The following is a 17313-nucleotide window of genomic DNA, read 5'->3' as shown; positions in this document are numbered from 1 at the left end:
AGAGACATGATTTCTGTGCCTAGCTCTTCTCTACCTTGCTAAGTGTTATTTAACCAAATAACCAAGGTACATGGCATGTGAGTCATAAATGAGCAGCTTTTCTGGATCTCAAATCTTGCTAAGATGGTCTTTTTAATTTTTCATCAAGCCAACACAGAGATCTTGTGAGACTCAAATAAGAAAACATATTTGAAATTGTTTACAAAAGTTTTAAGTACTTCCCAAAAGTAGGATCATTATTAAACAACCCTCTTTGACTACAAAAGAAGTTTATTCTTTCTTCCAAAAAGCTGAAATCATGAGTTTTTAAATAACAGAAGCTAAAATTATACTGGATATTTTTAAAAAATATGTTTATACTAAAGACTTTCCAATCCATTGACTCTGCTGGCCTTGCAGCTATGGCTAAGGGGTTCCCATCAATAAGTAGAAGGTCAGGGCAACAATGAGAAGCAAGCAGAACGGAGATGAGAAGGTCTGATAGGCAGCTGACGGCATAAAAATGTCTTCATACTTGTAAATACTGACAACGCGCTCTGAAGCCGGTGGAGAGTCTATGTCATGGCGGGTGATAGAGCCTTTAAGAAAGAAATAGAAGGGGAGGAGCAACTGAAAAAAAGTACAGATTTAAAACAGTATAGGAAAGCAACAGAAAAAGTAAAGACAAGCCTTCAATGTGCAACGTGCACATAGTGATTGTAACAATCTGGAATCAGGATCACCATCAGAATTCTCTATAATTTATTATGAGGAACACAGAAATCAGCTAAATTTATCCAAAAATGACTGGCTCCTATTAATCTTCTCCCCTCCTTTAACAGATCAATGGTATTGGTCTGTCTGTGGCTTCTCTGTTTTAGGGCTGCTATTTAGACACCATAGTATGAAAACATGCTTAACCCCAAATGCAAAAGGTGAATGTGGGTTTCATCTTTAATGACTTTCATCTTCTTAGCAACAGGATTCCAAACAGCAAAGGCTACTAATTTTTTCCTCTCAAATCTCTCTTATGTGTGAGTCATCGATAACTCCTTCATAACACAGCTGTCTCCCTTAAGGTGGTAGCCCTGCAGGACCTATAGAGGCAGCGTGCCTCAGCTGAGCCAGAGTGGGTACATGTCCATGTGAGTCTGTGTGTCTGTCTGGCAGAGTAGGGAAGAATGGTGCAGAAAGTAAGAAGACTAAGATACCAAACAAGTCTGGGGGTGGAAAACTTTATGACCTAATTACAAGAGGGCAGAAGGAAAGGCTGTGTTATAAAAGATTGTTAATGGCTGAGGGTGTAGCTCAATGGTTCAGCACTTCCCCCACATCCCCTGGATCCCATCCCTGGTACCACAATAAATGAACACATACATATGCACATGCATACATAAAAGATGATTAATAAGCAGGGTGTGCATCCACAGCCCCAGCCACTGGGGAGGCCAAGGTAGGAGGACTTCTTGAGTCCAGGAGTTTGAGGCCAGCTAGGTAATACCATGAGACCCTATCTCTTAAAAAAAAAAAAAAGACATAACAAGCTGAAGTTGATTAGAAGTGACTGACCTTCTGAAAAATCCAAATGAAACTTGGGTTAGAGAAACTAAGCCATATGAACTCAGTGCAGAAATCTCTTTTTAACTAAGGCTCAAGTGAGGGTTTTTAACATAATCACTACTAGGGAAGCCCAGCCAAACTTGACATGTGAAGTCTACTCCAGCCCTGGCTCCTGTCAGCACAAACACCTAGAGTTGGCACAGAGATTCTCCCTTCCACAGGGCCCCCTCAGCTCTCCTACTTAACCTCACCTCATTGATCACCTGCATGGGCTCCTAAACTTAGCAGAGCACCTCTGGCCTCCCTTGGGATAAATCGAATCCACACCCTTTCCATCCTTAGCTCAGTTTATCCCTGCTCAGAGAATGGAAAGAATTTGGCCACTATAAGGGCATTACAAAGGCATTCAGGAAACAAGAGGAGCCCAAATGTGTACACAGAGCAAGAATGTGCCTGTTGTGCTTGAGAAGAACAGAAGACTTTTTTAAAAAAAATATTTTCAGCTGTAGATGGACACAATACATTTGTTTTATTTACTTATTTTTATATAGTGCTGAGGATCGAACCCAGTGCCTCACACAAGCTAGGCAAGTGTTTTATCACTAAGCTACCAGCCCAGCCCGAGCCCAAGTCTTGGAAGAGCTTATCAGGAAAAGCCAGATGGACTCAGAGAGGACTTTGAACATCAGGCTAGGATGCCAGACACCTAGGAAGATGACCCTCTGCAAATGCAGTAGTGCCCCGATCTGTGTTTTGTATTCTGTGGCTTCAGTTGCCCATAGTTACTCAGGGTCCAAAAATACAGGAAAAGATTTAAGATATTTTGAGAGAGAGTGAAAGATCACATTTATATAACTCTTATTACAGTATATCATCACAGTTATTCTATTTTCTATTATTATTGTTGTTAATCTCTTATGGTGCCTAACTTATAAATTATGTATAGGGAAAAGCCTGTATATATGGAGTTTCTGGTATTCAGCAGGGATCTTGGAACACAGTCCCTGCAGATAAGTGAGGAATACTGTACAGCACTTTTCAATTTATAAAGCCATTTCAAATGCTTGTTTTCATTTAATCTTTTCAATAATCCTAGGAAGCAGGTATTATTATTATCCCCACTTTAGATATAAGGAAATGAAGTTCAGATTTTAGATAATAGGCTAAATATTATATAGCTATACCAAGGGTAAAATCAATACTCAAACTCAAATATTTTAGGCTCCAAATCCCACCACTTTAAATGAGTTCATTTCTCCAGAATGAGATATAATTTATTTCCCAGGGTACTGGAAGTACTTGAAGGCATCATTGCAGATCCACTGTTGGTAATATGGGAAATCAGCAAATGAAAAAGGTGTCACATATGGTGAGAGGCTTCTAAGTGTTTTCCCACTTGGCAACAGGCAAAGAAATGTGGGTCATGCCATCTCCAAAATGATCAATGCACACAAACTGATGGAAATAAAACAAGATCAGATGAAGCAAGGAAGAGTCGCCAGGCGCACAGTGAAGAAAGGTGCTGTCACCAGGAGCCAGAGTGAGTTCTCTGCACCAGGACTGCAAACCAAAGCCACCCTCTCCCAGTCAGGCCACTAGCCTGGTCAACCAGGAAGAAGGCTCAAGACACCGTGTCACTGGACTTCAGTGGTCTCTAAAGGGTCTTGTGGTGTTCTTGGATCTCTCCTGGGGAAATGCTGAAGAGCCTTCCCTACTAAAGTGAAATCATCCATGGATCAGCATCTCCAGGAAGTTTGTTAGAAATGCAGAAGCTCAGGCCACACCCCAGACCTGCAGGAGACTGCATCTTAACACTACAACCAGGGAATTCCTATGCATACGAATATTTGAGGAGTAACAGGCTACATTATAGGGTAATTTGGTGGATTTGTGACCACCAGAAGAGTCACAAAGGGACCAGTAATGAAATACTTGCTGTCAAGCTCCAGACAACTCTCCCAAAGCCCTTTCCTTCAATACTTTTCTCTTCCAAGGATGCGTTAAGGGCAAGCGCTAACTGGAGTCAGACAGACAGGACTGGATTTCAGTTCTTCCACCAGTTAGGGGCATTGCCTTGAGTAAATTTCTAAATCTCTCAAAAATGAGAATAACAATATCTAGACCTCTGTAGGATGTGGTGAGGAATAAATGGATTTGTTGTGAGGATTAAATGGCCCACACCCGCCACAGGGAAGACACAGGACCTATTTGTTAAGCACACAGCCCACCCTGCGCCAGCTAGCTTGTCCTTGCAGCTTGTCATTTGTCTGTGCGTGTCATAAGACTGTGATAACCTACTAAAGGTAGGGGTTGCCTCTCCTGTTTCTTTTGTATTATTCAAAGTGCTTACAGCTCTCTTGCTTACACAGTGTGACTTCAATTCATAATGAACACAAGCACAGTTGTGTCTGGTGCTTAATGTGGAGGCTGAAATATAAGCTTACCCTGAATGGCTGGGCCCCAGGCAAATAGGTAATACCAACTCAAATGCAGATCCACGATCGTTTCATCTCTGGGAACATTCACAGGGCGTTTGAACCTGCAGGTGACACGATTGTTCTCGAAAACTCCTTCTTCATCTCTGGCAGGATTTCTCTGAATCTCTTTTGCCCACTGGCCCACGTTATAGAAGTGCTGTATGCGGACCCTGCCATTGTCATCGTGGACACAGGCCATGACATCGTCACCACCCTGACACGGAAAATGAGTAAGATGATAAAGTCGACGGTTTGTCTTTTGGGTACATTTCACTCAGAAATATACAGTCCATCCCTTCTGTAACTTGAAATCCCATCCAAAAAATTATTTGAGGCTGGGGGTGTTGTTTGTGATAGACAAATGCTTAGCTCATGTCGGGGGGGGGGGGGAGGGTCAATTACCAACAGAAAAAAAAAATCATTTCAAATGCCATTAAAAAATTTGAACCAAGTGACCAAAGTCAGCATCGCCATAACTGACATCAAGTGCCTCCTGATGCACATAGGTCCATCATCACCTATGTACTAGAAATTTTCTTGCCTAAAACATATCAACTAATCTAATAATGAGAAAACAATCAGACAAACCCAAATTGAAGATCACTCTGTAAAAAGAAAAAAGAAAAACTAGTCTATAATCTTCAGAAGGGTTGTTATGAAAGACTCCACAAACAAATTAATTATTAGTTAATTAATAAGTTGCTGAGGCTGGCTTTGGACTTGTGATCCTCCTGCCTCAGCCTCCCAAGCCACTGGGATTACAGACCTGTGTCACCGTCCCTGGCCTAAGCCTCCTAATCTTAATAGCCCTACCATTCCAGGACAGGAAGAGGTCCCTCCTCATGGGAGCCAGCTTCTGGGCAGGACCACACCTGCCGTTTCTCCAGACACCACAGTGGGAGAGAGGTACCCCCTGCATTTGTACCCATGGAGTCTTACCAGATGCATCCACTGTCCTACTGCCTGGACTGGAACCGGTGGAGGCTCATTCTGCTGGTGACCTCAAGAAGAACAAAACTACCAGAGTGGCCACCCGCTGACACTGCCCCCTCAGTCTCTTTGTATCCTGTAGCACCAGCCTTAGCAAATCCCATCCCTACTGGTTTCAACATCCAAAACCGGAGCCCTCCTCACCATCACCATGGCTGGAACCCTGGTATGAGACACCCTCAAAGTAGGCAAGGTGAAGAGAAGGGGGCAGGCCCTCTAGACAATGGCAGCCACAGGTGCAAAGGCCCAGGAGCCCGAGAAAGTCCGATGGTGTTGCACTTTAGATATGTGGTGTCCCCCAAAAGCTCATGTGTGACACAGGGCAAGAAGGTTCAGAGGTGAAATGATTGGGTTATGAGAACCTTAACCCGATCAGTGAATTAATGCCCTACTGGGGATTCATTGGGTGGTAACTGGAGGTGGGTAGGATGAGGCTGGATGAGATGGGTAACTGGGGATGTGCCTTTGCGGTATATATTTTGTATCTGGGGAGTGGAGTCTCTCTACTTCCTGATCATCATGTAAGCCACTTCCCTACACCATGCTCTTTCACCTTGATGTTCTGCCTCACCTTGAGCCCCAAGGGATGGAGCCAGCTGTCTATGGATTGAGACCTCTGAAACCATGAGCCTCCAAATAAACTTTTCCTCCTCTAAAATTGTTCTTGTCAGGTCTTTTGGTCCCAAGAGTGAAAAAGCTGAATAAAGCAGATGGTTTGGGAAGGAGCCTGGCACGGTGGTGGGGCTCAAGAAGAAAGAGGAAAGAAGTCAGCTGAGCCATGGAGGTGAGAGAGACCATGGCCTGGCCTTCCAATGCCTGCCTGTACCTGTCAGTCCTTCCTAAGGTCGGGGTGTTTTCTGGCCAGTGGATATTTTGAAAGACTGAATTGTTGGACCTTATTCTCCACTGCCCTGTGGTAGATTTATGTAGGTGTATTTTTGCAAAGTCTCTTGGTAGGGACAGTGTACTTTCATTCTGAGGTTGGCTGTGTGACTTGCTTTGTGCAATGAAAGTGTAGCCGCTGTGATATAAGCAGAGATCTATGGCTGGGACACTGTAATAGAATAGGCACATTTGGTCTCTGCGCCTAGTTCCTAGCACACAACTTATTAAAAAAAAAATACTTGAAATCTCTGGAGTGCTAAGAGTGTTTTTTTGTATGCTAATGAGATGACTAATAGCTGGGACCCCTACACAGCTTCAGGAGTGGGGCTGGTCATCAGAAAAATCAAGGCATGATGACTAGAGGATTGGGACTTTCAGTCCCACCCCCCAGCTTCTGGTTAGAACTGATCACTATAGGCCAATGATATAGTCATTGATATTTATATAATGAAGCCTTCATAAAAACCCAAAAGAAGGGGCTAGGGATGTAGCACAGGGGCAGAGCACTTGCCTAGATGGAATAAGTGCTAGATTTGATTCCCATCACTGTAGAAAATAAAACAAAACAAACAAGCCCCCAAATAACAGGGTCTAGATGAACTTCTAGATGCTGAATACACAGAGATGCCTGGAGGGAGGTGCATGCCCAGGAGGCAAGGAGCTGTTCACCCCTTCCCCATACCTTGCCCTAGATGTCTCTATACATGGCCATTCATCTGTATCCTTTGCAATATCCTTTATAATAAATGGAGGTTATAGTTTTGATCTAAAACGTCACCCAAAGGCCTTTATGTGAGAGGCTTGGTTCCCACCCTGTGGTGTTATTAGGAGATGGCAAAAACTTTAAGAGGTGGGGGTCTAGGGGCAGGAAGTTAGGTTACTGAGCACATGCCCTTGAATGAGACATTGGGACCCTGGCCTCTTTTGGTCTTCCTTGCTTCCCTGCTGCCATGAGGCAAACAGGATTCCTCTACCTCATGCTCCTCACCATGATGTACTGCCTGGCCACAGGTTCAAAAGCAAGCATGAAATGATAATCTCTGAAACCATGAACCAAAATAACCCTTTTCCCTTTACACACTGATGACCTCAGGTAGTTTGTCACATTAATGGAAAGCTAACACAATAGGTAAATGTAAATAAAGTACTCAGTGTTCTATGAGGTTACTCTAGCAAATTAATAAAACTTAAGGAGAAGGTTGTGGAAACTATGATTTACAGTTCCCACAGTTGTATAGTTCCCAGGTATCAGAAGCACAGGTTATAACCCAGGATTTGAAACTGGCATCTAAAGTGGGGGCTGTCTTTTGGGACTGAGCCTTCAATCTGTGGGATCTGATGCTACCTCCAAGCAGATGTGTCAGAAATTGAATTGTTAGAGGACATCTATCTGGTATCCACTGGAGGATTGCTTGGTGTGGGGGAACAAAACCCCCGTACATCTGGTAACAGTGTTGAGTGGATGAGGAGAGAGAAAAAGCAAGTTAGAATTTTCCTCTTACGATGGCTTGTCACTTCTGCTTCTGCCATGAAAAATCATGCCCCTGTGGCTGTTCCTTCTAGGTTGACTAGAGAAAACCTGAATCCATCCCACCAACTGCAGCCAAGTGTAGCTGAACCCTACTTAAAATGGGCTGAACCCCAGACACACCACACATCTATGAGCAAGAAATAAATGCTCACTAGTGTAAGATATTCAGTTCCAGAGGCTCTTCCTGTAGCATCACTGTGGCTATAGCTGAGATGACTGGAGCCACAAGACACTTTCATATGCTAACAATCAACCTTTGCCCTTAAGTGAGCTTGAAAGTTTTTTTTTTAACTTGCAACTAATATAATCGTTCTACTGCTTGGATCAATTTATATGCTTCCTAAATCTAAAGAAACCCAGCAAACTAAAGAGAAAAAAAAAGCAGATTCTATCATAATTTGCATCTTACCATTTTCTTGTCTGAAGAGAATCCAACTGCTACCCAGCCATCTGTGTCTGCGCTCAGCTCAAATTCCACATCAGCCCCAATCATCCGGTAGCTAAGGAAGTAGTCACAGGTCTCTGCGTTACAGCCTGGTTTCCCATATCTAGAGGATGTGTCAAAAGAGACATTATTGGGCTGGGGTTGTAGCTCAGCAGTACAGCACTTGTCTAGCACGTGTGAGGCCCTGGGTTCGATCCTCAGCACCATATAAAAATAAATAAAATAAAGGTATTGTGCCCATCTACAACTAAAAAAAAATAATGAAAATTTTAAAAGAGACATTATTGCTTCTGCTTATTCACATACAGTAAAAGATAGAATGTTAAGCAATATTACTAAAAAAAAGGTCTTTGTTTACTGGGGTTTCAAAAACAGTTTTACTCAGGAAGAACCGTGGAGATGATTTGCTCCACTTTACAGTACAGACATATAAAATGAGGTCCAGAGACAGAAAGGGGCTTAGCTCAGGCTGCTCAAGGGCAGAAACTGGATGGGAATGTAGGTCTCCAAATTTCTAGCCAGTGTTCTCTGCATTATATTGTAATTTCTTAAACTTTAGGAATTACTGAATTATTTCTGAATTCCTTTAGAGGAAAAAGATTCTTTAAGTTAATAATTTAAACCATTTTTTGTTAATTAAAATGTACACCACTTCTTTTTACTTACAAATTTTTGTAGTTAAAAACAACCCAAATTTAGAAATTAAATATAGATTAAACAAACAGAAAAATCCAGGAACACTAAAATTCCCAGCATTCATATAATGGATGATGTGATTTTACTAAGAGTATACTACTGATGTGTATGTGGTGTGTCTAACTGTACCCTGCAGGGATTTTTGAATGCAGCATGTTAGTACGGCAGCCCATTACATGATGGCTCAACTCCCCAATTTATCTGTTTGACTTGCTGCAAAACCCTCACTTCTACAGTGCACCAAATGAACAAATAACTCATCTGGCATCCATTGAGCCTAAATGCATCATTGATTTACAAAATTTGCCTTTCTTCTGTTGGGCTACTTGGTGGTAATATAATTCCAAAACCAGACACTAAAACATACAGCTATAAGGTGGTTATCTCAATAGTCAGATTATGCACACCTTCTTTTTAAAGAGCATCATTGAGTTGAAAACACAAATTTAAATAGTCTTACAAAGGATATGTGGATCCTTTAAAAACCAGCAAGCCTTAGTTTGAAGCACACTATTATACCACATTCAGAATGATAGAAAATTATAGCAACGGAGCTGGTTCAGTGGTAGATCATGTGTTTAGCTTGCACAAGGCCCTAGGTTTGATCCCCAGCACTGAAAGAAAGAAAGAAAGGAAGAAGGGGAGAGAGAGGGAGGGAGAGGGGATGGCTTGTAGCAAACTAAGCTCAGATGGCAGGTATTTGAAGGAACAGGACACAAGGGTGCTGAATTTTGATTGAGGAAGGAAGCAAGAACAACCTAGTACACTGGTAGAAATATCCTGAGCAGTGGAGGAGAAATGTAAGATCAAGGCAACCTGGAACTGGGTTGAAAAATATGAAAAGGGCCAAGTAAAGTTAAAGGAACAAAAAATAAAAACAAGGGCTGGGGATGGGGCTCAGCGGCAGAGCACTCACTTAACATGTATGAGGCTCTGGATCCGATCCTCAGCACCACATAAAATAAATAAAATAAAATAAAGGTATTGTGTCCAACTACAATTAAAAAATAAATATTAAAAAAATGAAAACAAGTCACTCTTAAACCATCAGGGTGCTAAAGTTCCATTCCTTCTCAAAAGCACCCCCTAATCACCAGAAATTGTACATTACTAACCATCTTCCTCAATACTAGCAGTTTAGATTTTTAAAAGGTAGATTTGAAATGAGTTTGTAATCCAAAGAAAGCTCAAAGCTCCATATTCATTGTTTTCCCCTTAGACCTTGAACTCTGAACAACCACCAAATCAGAACCTCAGTGCAGTGACCATTAAAACCCTACTAAAGGTTTTAATAGTTTGTTTCAGGAAGCAAAGGGTTCAAAGAGAAAGCTTTTCCAACAAGGCAGCACTGACTAGATGAAAGGTCTACTATGCACACCACAGTTTTTTAGCCTAACACAATGTGTCTTGGTGGAACACCCCTAAATAATCATGTGGGCACTCACCGATGCCTGAGTGGCAAGCTTACTACAATAATCAATGCTCAGTGACTAGTTAGCCCTATGCAGAAACCCACAAGTCACGACTATTTATTTGAAAAGGAATTGGGTATTAGATACTTCTATCATTGCTTGATCTGCCCACAGCTCCTACTGAATAAGCATAGACATATTTTGTGTCATGTGAATCTCCCCATTACAGCCTATTGATGAGAAATAAACACTGGGGTCACAGCAGAAATGGAGAACCAGAAATGGAGGTCCAGTGACTAGTGCATGCTAGAGCTAAAAAGCTTTTAAACACCGAGTGGCCACTAGAAACACCATAACTCTAGAAAACACCATAACGGCGACGGGCAGTGGTGAAAGCCTATAATCCCAGTGGCCTGGGAGGCTGAGGCAGGAGAATCATGAGTTCAAAGCCAGCCTCAGCCACAAAGAGGTGCTAAGCAGCTCAGTGAAACCCTAACTCTAAATAAAATATTTAAAGTAGTGCTGGGGGTGCTGGGATTGTGGCTCAGTGGTAGAGCGCTTGCCTAGCATGTGTGAGGCACTGGGTTCGATTTTCATCACCACCTAAAAAATAAGTATATTATGTCCATGTATAACTAAACAAATTTTTAAAAAAATAGTGTTGGGGGTATGATTGCTCCATGGTTGAGTGCCTCTGAGTTCAATCCCTGGTACCACCCCCCGCCCCCCAAAAAAGGAAACACCATAACATTGTAGAGATTATGAAAGGATATGGGCTCCTGATTGGAATAAATTGCATGCAATTTAAATACTACCTTGAGAAGTAAATATAGTTCTTAGACTTAAGGTCATATTTTTCTACCAACCTAAAGCATCCCTTAGTTTTCCCACAGTCTTCCACTTTGATTTTGGCAAATGGATCCACAGGAGGAGCGGTTGGAAAAGCGTAACCTGGAAAGTGAGAAAAAATAGAGATTAGAAAATCCAATATCAACTTTTTCAATGAGAATTAAAAAAATAAATAAAATAAAACTTTTTCTCGCCCACATCTGATGTGGGCAGTAGAATTTGGGTTTCCTCTGCATGGAGTGAACTGGCTACAATAGAAAGCTAAGAAAAGAAGGCAGCAAAAAAAAAAAAAAAAAAAAAACCCAGACTACATAGAAAGTAATTTTGGAAAGCGGGGGTGGGACAGCTCTTTGACCTTAGAGGTCAAGCTTCCACACTGGGAAGAGAGAGCCCACGAGAGCCATGTTTGCTTTATTCTATATGGGGGAAACTTCAAAGGTTTTCCATAGAATGTTCTTCTGCCAAATAAGATAGGAGGTGAGCTGTCCAGGTCTAATGGGTTACACCCAATTTCAGAGCTACAAGAGCTGCCCCGCTAGTAGAGAGAGGGCTAAGAGCTCACACCTTGGGATCCTTCCCAAGGGGAGACCTAAGTCCCCCATGGCTTAGCACCCAGTAAAAGACCACTCAAGAAGCTTCATAGGTGGCTCCCCACAAGTTTTGACTATTTTCCATTGCGTATGCCTAGCAATGGCTGGGGACTCACAAAGGGCTTTGACTAAGCCTAATCTTGCTCCCTGGGGGTCAGCACAGGGCATGCGCCTCTGGATTCAACCTTACATAGCATCTGGGAATGGGTGTTCTCTTTTCTCATTTAAGGAACTGGAGACACTGAGCAGGGGCATAATTCCATATAACCATTGGTTTACCACTGTCCCTTGGGAGTTTGAAAACCACAGTTCTAATACAGTACACATTCTCTAAAAGAAACAAAAATATCAATACTACCCTTCTATTTTCGATAGTAGGATTTTTCCACTTAAATACATGAAAATAGGATTTTTCCATTCCATTTCTCTGAATTGCTATTTTGCCTTAAACTGTATATAACACTTCCAGAGATCCTCTAAATCCCTTAAAGACGGTTCCTAGCAATTGTGTATCTTTGTTATAAAATTACTTACTATTATAATACATCAATTACATATGAAAGAATGAGGCCACGGCAAGGCCTGCCTCCAGTTTATAACCAGCCTCCTAGGCTGAGTACTTCACATGGGAGCTCTGTGGGATTCACCCTGTGTTTTCTGTCCAGCCTAGTGTTTGACCCTGGACACTGAATAAAAGATTGTCAAATGATGTAATAAAATCACCCACTAACATTAGGTAATGTAAATAAACATAAAAATTATTAGTTTTTCCTCTATTGTACTGCTTTTTAAAATGAAGTTTAGTTTTATTTTATTCCATTTTTATTACTTTATTGATTGGGAGTATAGCCCACATCTAAGCAATTTTTGCGACCTCTAAGCAATTAGGTCACAGGCATTACTTGTTGCTAGTTGAATGTCTATTTTGTGCTAAAACCTATATCCATTTGAACACAACAGAGGAGCTCTGCCTTGACTGAGTTTTTTTTTTTTGTTTTACCCTAATATTTATGGAGCAGTTGTTCCATGCACCTTCATCTGTGTTCTTCCTCTTACATCTCACCACAGTCTTGAGGTCATTTTTTTTTTCCTCAGAATATTTACCTAGGAATGCAGGTGACTCACAAAAACGATCTTTTTAACTTTGCTTCTGACTCAGACTCCCTATCTTCTTTCATTTTTTTCAACATAGCACCCTTACTACTTCCCACTGAATAATACATTGGTATATGGAAGATTCCTAGATCAATAAATGCTAGTTTTTGGATTATTATTACCATTATATTTTGTAAACTGAACTGAGAACTAATAACCATTGGGTAATGCTATCTTTTTAAAAAATTGGGCTTCTGAACTCCAAATAAAAGCAAGGTTATTTTGTGTGTGTTTGTTTGTTTGTTTTGTTTTTGACATCAGGGATTAAACACAGGGGCGCTTAACCACTGAGCCACATCCCCAACCCTTTCTAAATTTTATTTTGAGACAGGGTCTCCCTGAGTTGCTGAGGCTGGCTTTGAACTTGCGATCCTCCTGCCTCAGCCTCCAGAGCCCCTGGGATTAAAGGTGTGCACTACTGTGCCTGGCAAAAGCAAGTTTTGCAACAAAACTCACACATATGATCTAAACTGATTTATTAGTATTGGCAAATAGTTTCTCTAGTAGTAAGTTTCTATCACCTTGTATGCCTCTAAAACTTGGAATGAAAACTAGTATTCTGTCAAATGCACTTGTACATCCATTCAATATCACTTTTTTCCCAGTACTGGGGATTGAACTCAGGCTAAGCACATACTCTACCACCGAGCTACACTCCTAACCCCTAGTAACTTATTTTTATCTTGTTTTGTAGGTTGCTGAAAGATAATTTGGCTTTTGTCTCTGGTTCATGGGAGACAAACTCTAAATCCTTAGACTTTTCCAAGTAATACGAGTGTCTCTGGTATTCATGAACCCGCTGGATCACACCTGAATTTGTGCTAAGAGATGATATGACTCGGGATGGAAGTTGACCACCAGAAAGACTAATATCCGATAAAAAAAATTGGAATTTGGACTCCTCCCCACCTCTGAGGAGGTAAGGGGGACTGGAAATTGAGTTTTATCTCATTCCCACAAAGTGAAACCCCAATAAAATTTCTGGACACTGAAGCTCAGTGGAGCTCCCTGACTGAACACATGGATTGTTGGCAGTGGGTGTTAGCTTTCTATGGTCAAGGTCAAATTACCTCAACAAAAATAATTTAGAGAAGAAAAAGTTTCACACTTTCATAGTTACAGTCTGTAGTCAGCCAAACTCCATTGCTCTGGGCCCAAGGTGAAGCAGAACACTTTGGTGGAAGGGCAAGGGAAAGCAGCTCAGGGCATGTCAACCAGGAAGCAGAGGGAGCTTGCATGCAAAAATCCAGGGACAATATCATCCTCAAGGCAGCTTCCAGGGAACTACTTCCTCCAGACGTGCTCTACCTGCCTACAATTACCCACCATGAATCCATTCAAATTATTAATCCATCAAATGGATCCATTCACTGATTAGGTCACAAGTCTCATCAGCTGATCATCCCATCTCTGAATATTCCCACATTGCTCCACACATGAGTTTTGGGGGGACACTTCATATCCAAACCGTAACTGAGGGTAAACATGCTGATTCCACCAAAAACATGGAAACTGGATTTGGGAGCCAGCCAAACTTCACCCTCGGTGTCTCTCTGTAGGTGGTCCTGAGTGGTATCCTGGATGACAACACTGTAAGTATGGTGCTTTCCTAAATTCCACGAGACAGAGTTATAGAGCCTGAGTCATGGCAGTGTGGAAAGCCCCTGCATTTATGGCTGGTTAGTTTGGCGTGTGGACGGTCTTCTTGTAGCCCATGACCTTTTTAACCTGTGGGGTCTGTACTATGTTTGAAATACCAGAAAGAAGTTTGCTGATGAAATTTGGTATTAGAGAAGTGGAGCGGTATTCCAAATTTTTTTCCTGAACTTAAATGATCGCTCACTATTTGGACTAAATTTGGACTAAGTGCCTGCGTCTAAACTCTTGCCTATGGGCTACAAACCAGCCTTCCACAGGCTGAGCACCATACAAACCTCCCTTGCCAGCTGCTAAGGCACACTGACAGGTCGCATGTGAGGGAGGAAGGAAAGAGGACTCTTCCTTCCAGTTAGGCTGCTGTTCCAGAAAGCAAGTCCTCAGTAACCTTGCTCCATCCTTACAGTGGCAGGTGGTTTGAGTTCCCAGCTTTGTGCTAGATTTCCAAAAAAAGCCTCAGAACCCTGCTCAAAACTGTCAGCAGCTGGGCAGAGCCCCATTCTTGAAAGTTGGTAGCATCTCTGGGAGGTCCCTTGTCTGAGCATCCAGGTTCTGAGAACCCCAAGCCTTTCTCTTGGTACCCCAGACCCAGGGGTGGTGGCTGCTTCTTCTGGTTACTTTCTCTCTGCTCTCCTGCTGCTCCCTTGATGCTTCTTCAGTCCTCCCAGCTCCTACTTAGCTCCTAGCACTAGTGACCCTGTTAAAATAGCTAGTGTGATTTCTGTCTTTCCGACTGGACTTTAATACCGACGAAATGGATTCATTCTTGAATTCTGATACAATGCATCTGCCCAGACTGTAGCTTATTAGCAGCTATCATTTCAAAGGCTACTGAATAATGATACTCAATAGAATCTACGTTTTATATGCATTATACAATTCTAGTAGTAAATTATTTTGATTTGTGGGTTTTTAAGTGCCCAGGAGCACTGAATTAAATTGCCATTTCTTGGCTTGTGAAACACTCATGATCACTTTATGCAAAGGCCATCTTATATTTTTCTTTGATCCATTCCTAACCTCATTTTCCTCCCTTAGACTGAGCATGGTATAATTCCGGCATATCCTTCTGACCAGGAGGAAGATCTTAACAAAAAATGAACACTCTGACCCACATATCTGAAAAAGATATTTTATCACAGTAAAAATCTCTTACCAGGAAAACCTGAAAGGACACATCAGTAATAATGGATTCCAGACAATCCAGAGCTGGAGGGTATGCTCTTTGTCTCCACGAAGCCCAGAACTCTGCCTGTGCAAGGTTGGAATCTTCCAGGTTGCAAAACACCTTTCATATCTCTTGCATGATTGCCCTATAAGATATTACCCAAGCTGCCAGCCCAGAAGTAGCTTCTAAAGTGCAGATTCTGGGCATAGACAATTTCTCACTCTGCCTACTGCACCACTGGGCCACTCTGTTCACAGGTGTGCTGCATTGGCCATCCCATGGCCACACACAAGTCTGGAAATACCCCAGCAGGGCAGACTAGTGAGGGCCCACCCCAATTACCATTCATTGTCCATGTATTTCTCGTTATGTATATGTGCTTTTAAAAATGTAATATTTCTATTTCTATTTGTGATCTGCATAAATGACACAGAACAGTACAGCTCATCATTCTGTTTAATATTTCCCCTTGAAAATCTACCTATATGTGTAAACATAAGCCTGGTTATTACTGCTGGCTGAATAATATTCCCTGAGGTGTGTACATTTTCTTAAACATCCTTCCAGGTTCAGCACATGGGCTGCCTCTGACATGGTGCTTTCTCACATGTTAAAGAGATGAACATCCTTGCCCTCGTTTCCTGTATGTATGTGCAAGTGGTTTTCATTTTGTTTCAAAAAACCCAGGAGAGGAAATGATGGGTCATGTTTTCAATTCCACAAAGCTTGATGAGATCAGAATTCATGATGACACCCGGAGTCGTGCATGACTGCCCCGGTCCCCCGTGTCCTCTGCTGTACTGATGCCACCACTCTCTCACGTTAGCTTGGGTTTCCCTGAGTACTGGTGCACTGAACATTTCTCCCTGTCTTCAGCAACCAGTTGGGTTTCTCTTTCTGTGATGTGTATTTCCGCATTCTCCCTTTATTACTTGGGTTTGTGATCGTTATCATAGGAGTTTGTATGTATTCCAGAAACCTGGTTCCAGATGATTCCATTATTTTTCCTTTAAGTCTGTCACCAGTTTGGGTTTTCTTTTTATTTATTTTTGTTTGGTATTTTTTTTTTTTTTTGGACTCAAAGCTTTAAATTTGATGGAGTGAAGCTAAGAATTTTTCTTCTTTGGGGGTGGCCTTTCAAGGGTCTTGTCTAAGAGTTCACCCTCCACCCAAGGATGTGAAGATGTTCCTTTATATTTTCATTTATTGCCTTTGTAGTATTTTCTTGCATATTTAGAGCTTTGACCCATTGGGAATTTATTTTTTATATGGTGTGAGATAAGAGATCAATTTTATTTTTTCCCTATATTGAATAAAATTTTCTCAACACAATTTGTGAAATAATTCATCTTTTCCCTAGGGATTTATGATGATACCTCAATAATGATAACCAAGTCTTGTTAACATAGGTCAATTTCTGACCTATTTTCTGAACCAGGACTATATACTATTAAATACCAGACTTTATCTTATATCTTAATATCTAGCAAGACAAAGCCTGCTTAGCAATTCATGAAACTTAATTCTTCCATGTAAACTATAGAAATTAATTTGCCAAGTTCTCTCCCCAAATGCTTCTAGACCTTTTTGTTTGGAATTGCATTAAACATACAGATGAATTGTGGGAGGAGGGAGAATTAATTTATAATACTAATTTTCATTTCCAAGATCATGGTATGCCTGTCTATTCACATCTTTTATATCTCTTAGTAGTTTTAGGACTGATACATTCTTTATCATGTAACATCTGGATAATATAATATTTCAAACAATATCTTCATTTCTTTTACATTCTTTGCCTAATACTGCTGGTGAAGAAGGGAGTTTTGGGTTTCTGTGCCCTGATCTTGGTTATGACAACCTTACTGCATTGTCTTGATTATGTCTGTTTATTCATTCTTTTTGGTTTTCTTTGTAAAT

General features: G+C 41.4%; 1 protein-coding gene across 1 annotated transcript in view; it reads right to left on the bottom strand.

Annotated features, from left to right (window-relative positions):
* Window positions 1-405: 405 nt before the first annotated feature.
* The window catches only part of FRRS1L (ferric chelate reductase 1 like), a gene marked incomplete at its 3' end in the record, with an annotated part of 33527 nt that continues 16619 nt past the window's right edge, over window positions 406-17313 (bottom strand). Inside the window, exons 2-5 of the mRNA XM_081282305.1 lie at window positions 10842-10926; window positions 7832-7970; window positions 3984-4230; window positions 406-578 (exon numbers count right to left, since the gene is read on the bottom strand). Coding sequence (XP_081138431.1) covers window positions 406-578; window positions 3984-4230; window positions 7832-7970; window positions 10842-10926 — 644 coding nt within the window. The remainder of the gene's footprint in view (window positions 579-3983; window positions 4231-7831; window positions 7971-10841; window positions 10927-17313) is intronic.

This window comes from Spermophilus citellus (genome assembly GCF_964194105.1).
Source record: "Spermophilus citellus genome assembly, chromosome: 2".
In the NCBI taxonomy this organism is placed as follows: domain Eukaryota; kingdom Metazoa; phylum Chordata; class Mammalia; order Rodentia; family Sciuridae; genus Spermophilus; species Spermophilus citellus.
This window is presented reverse-complemented; position numbering and strand designations above follow the sequence as displayed.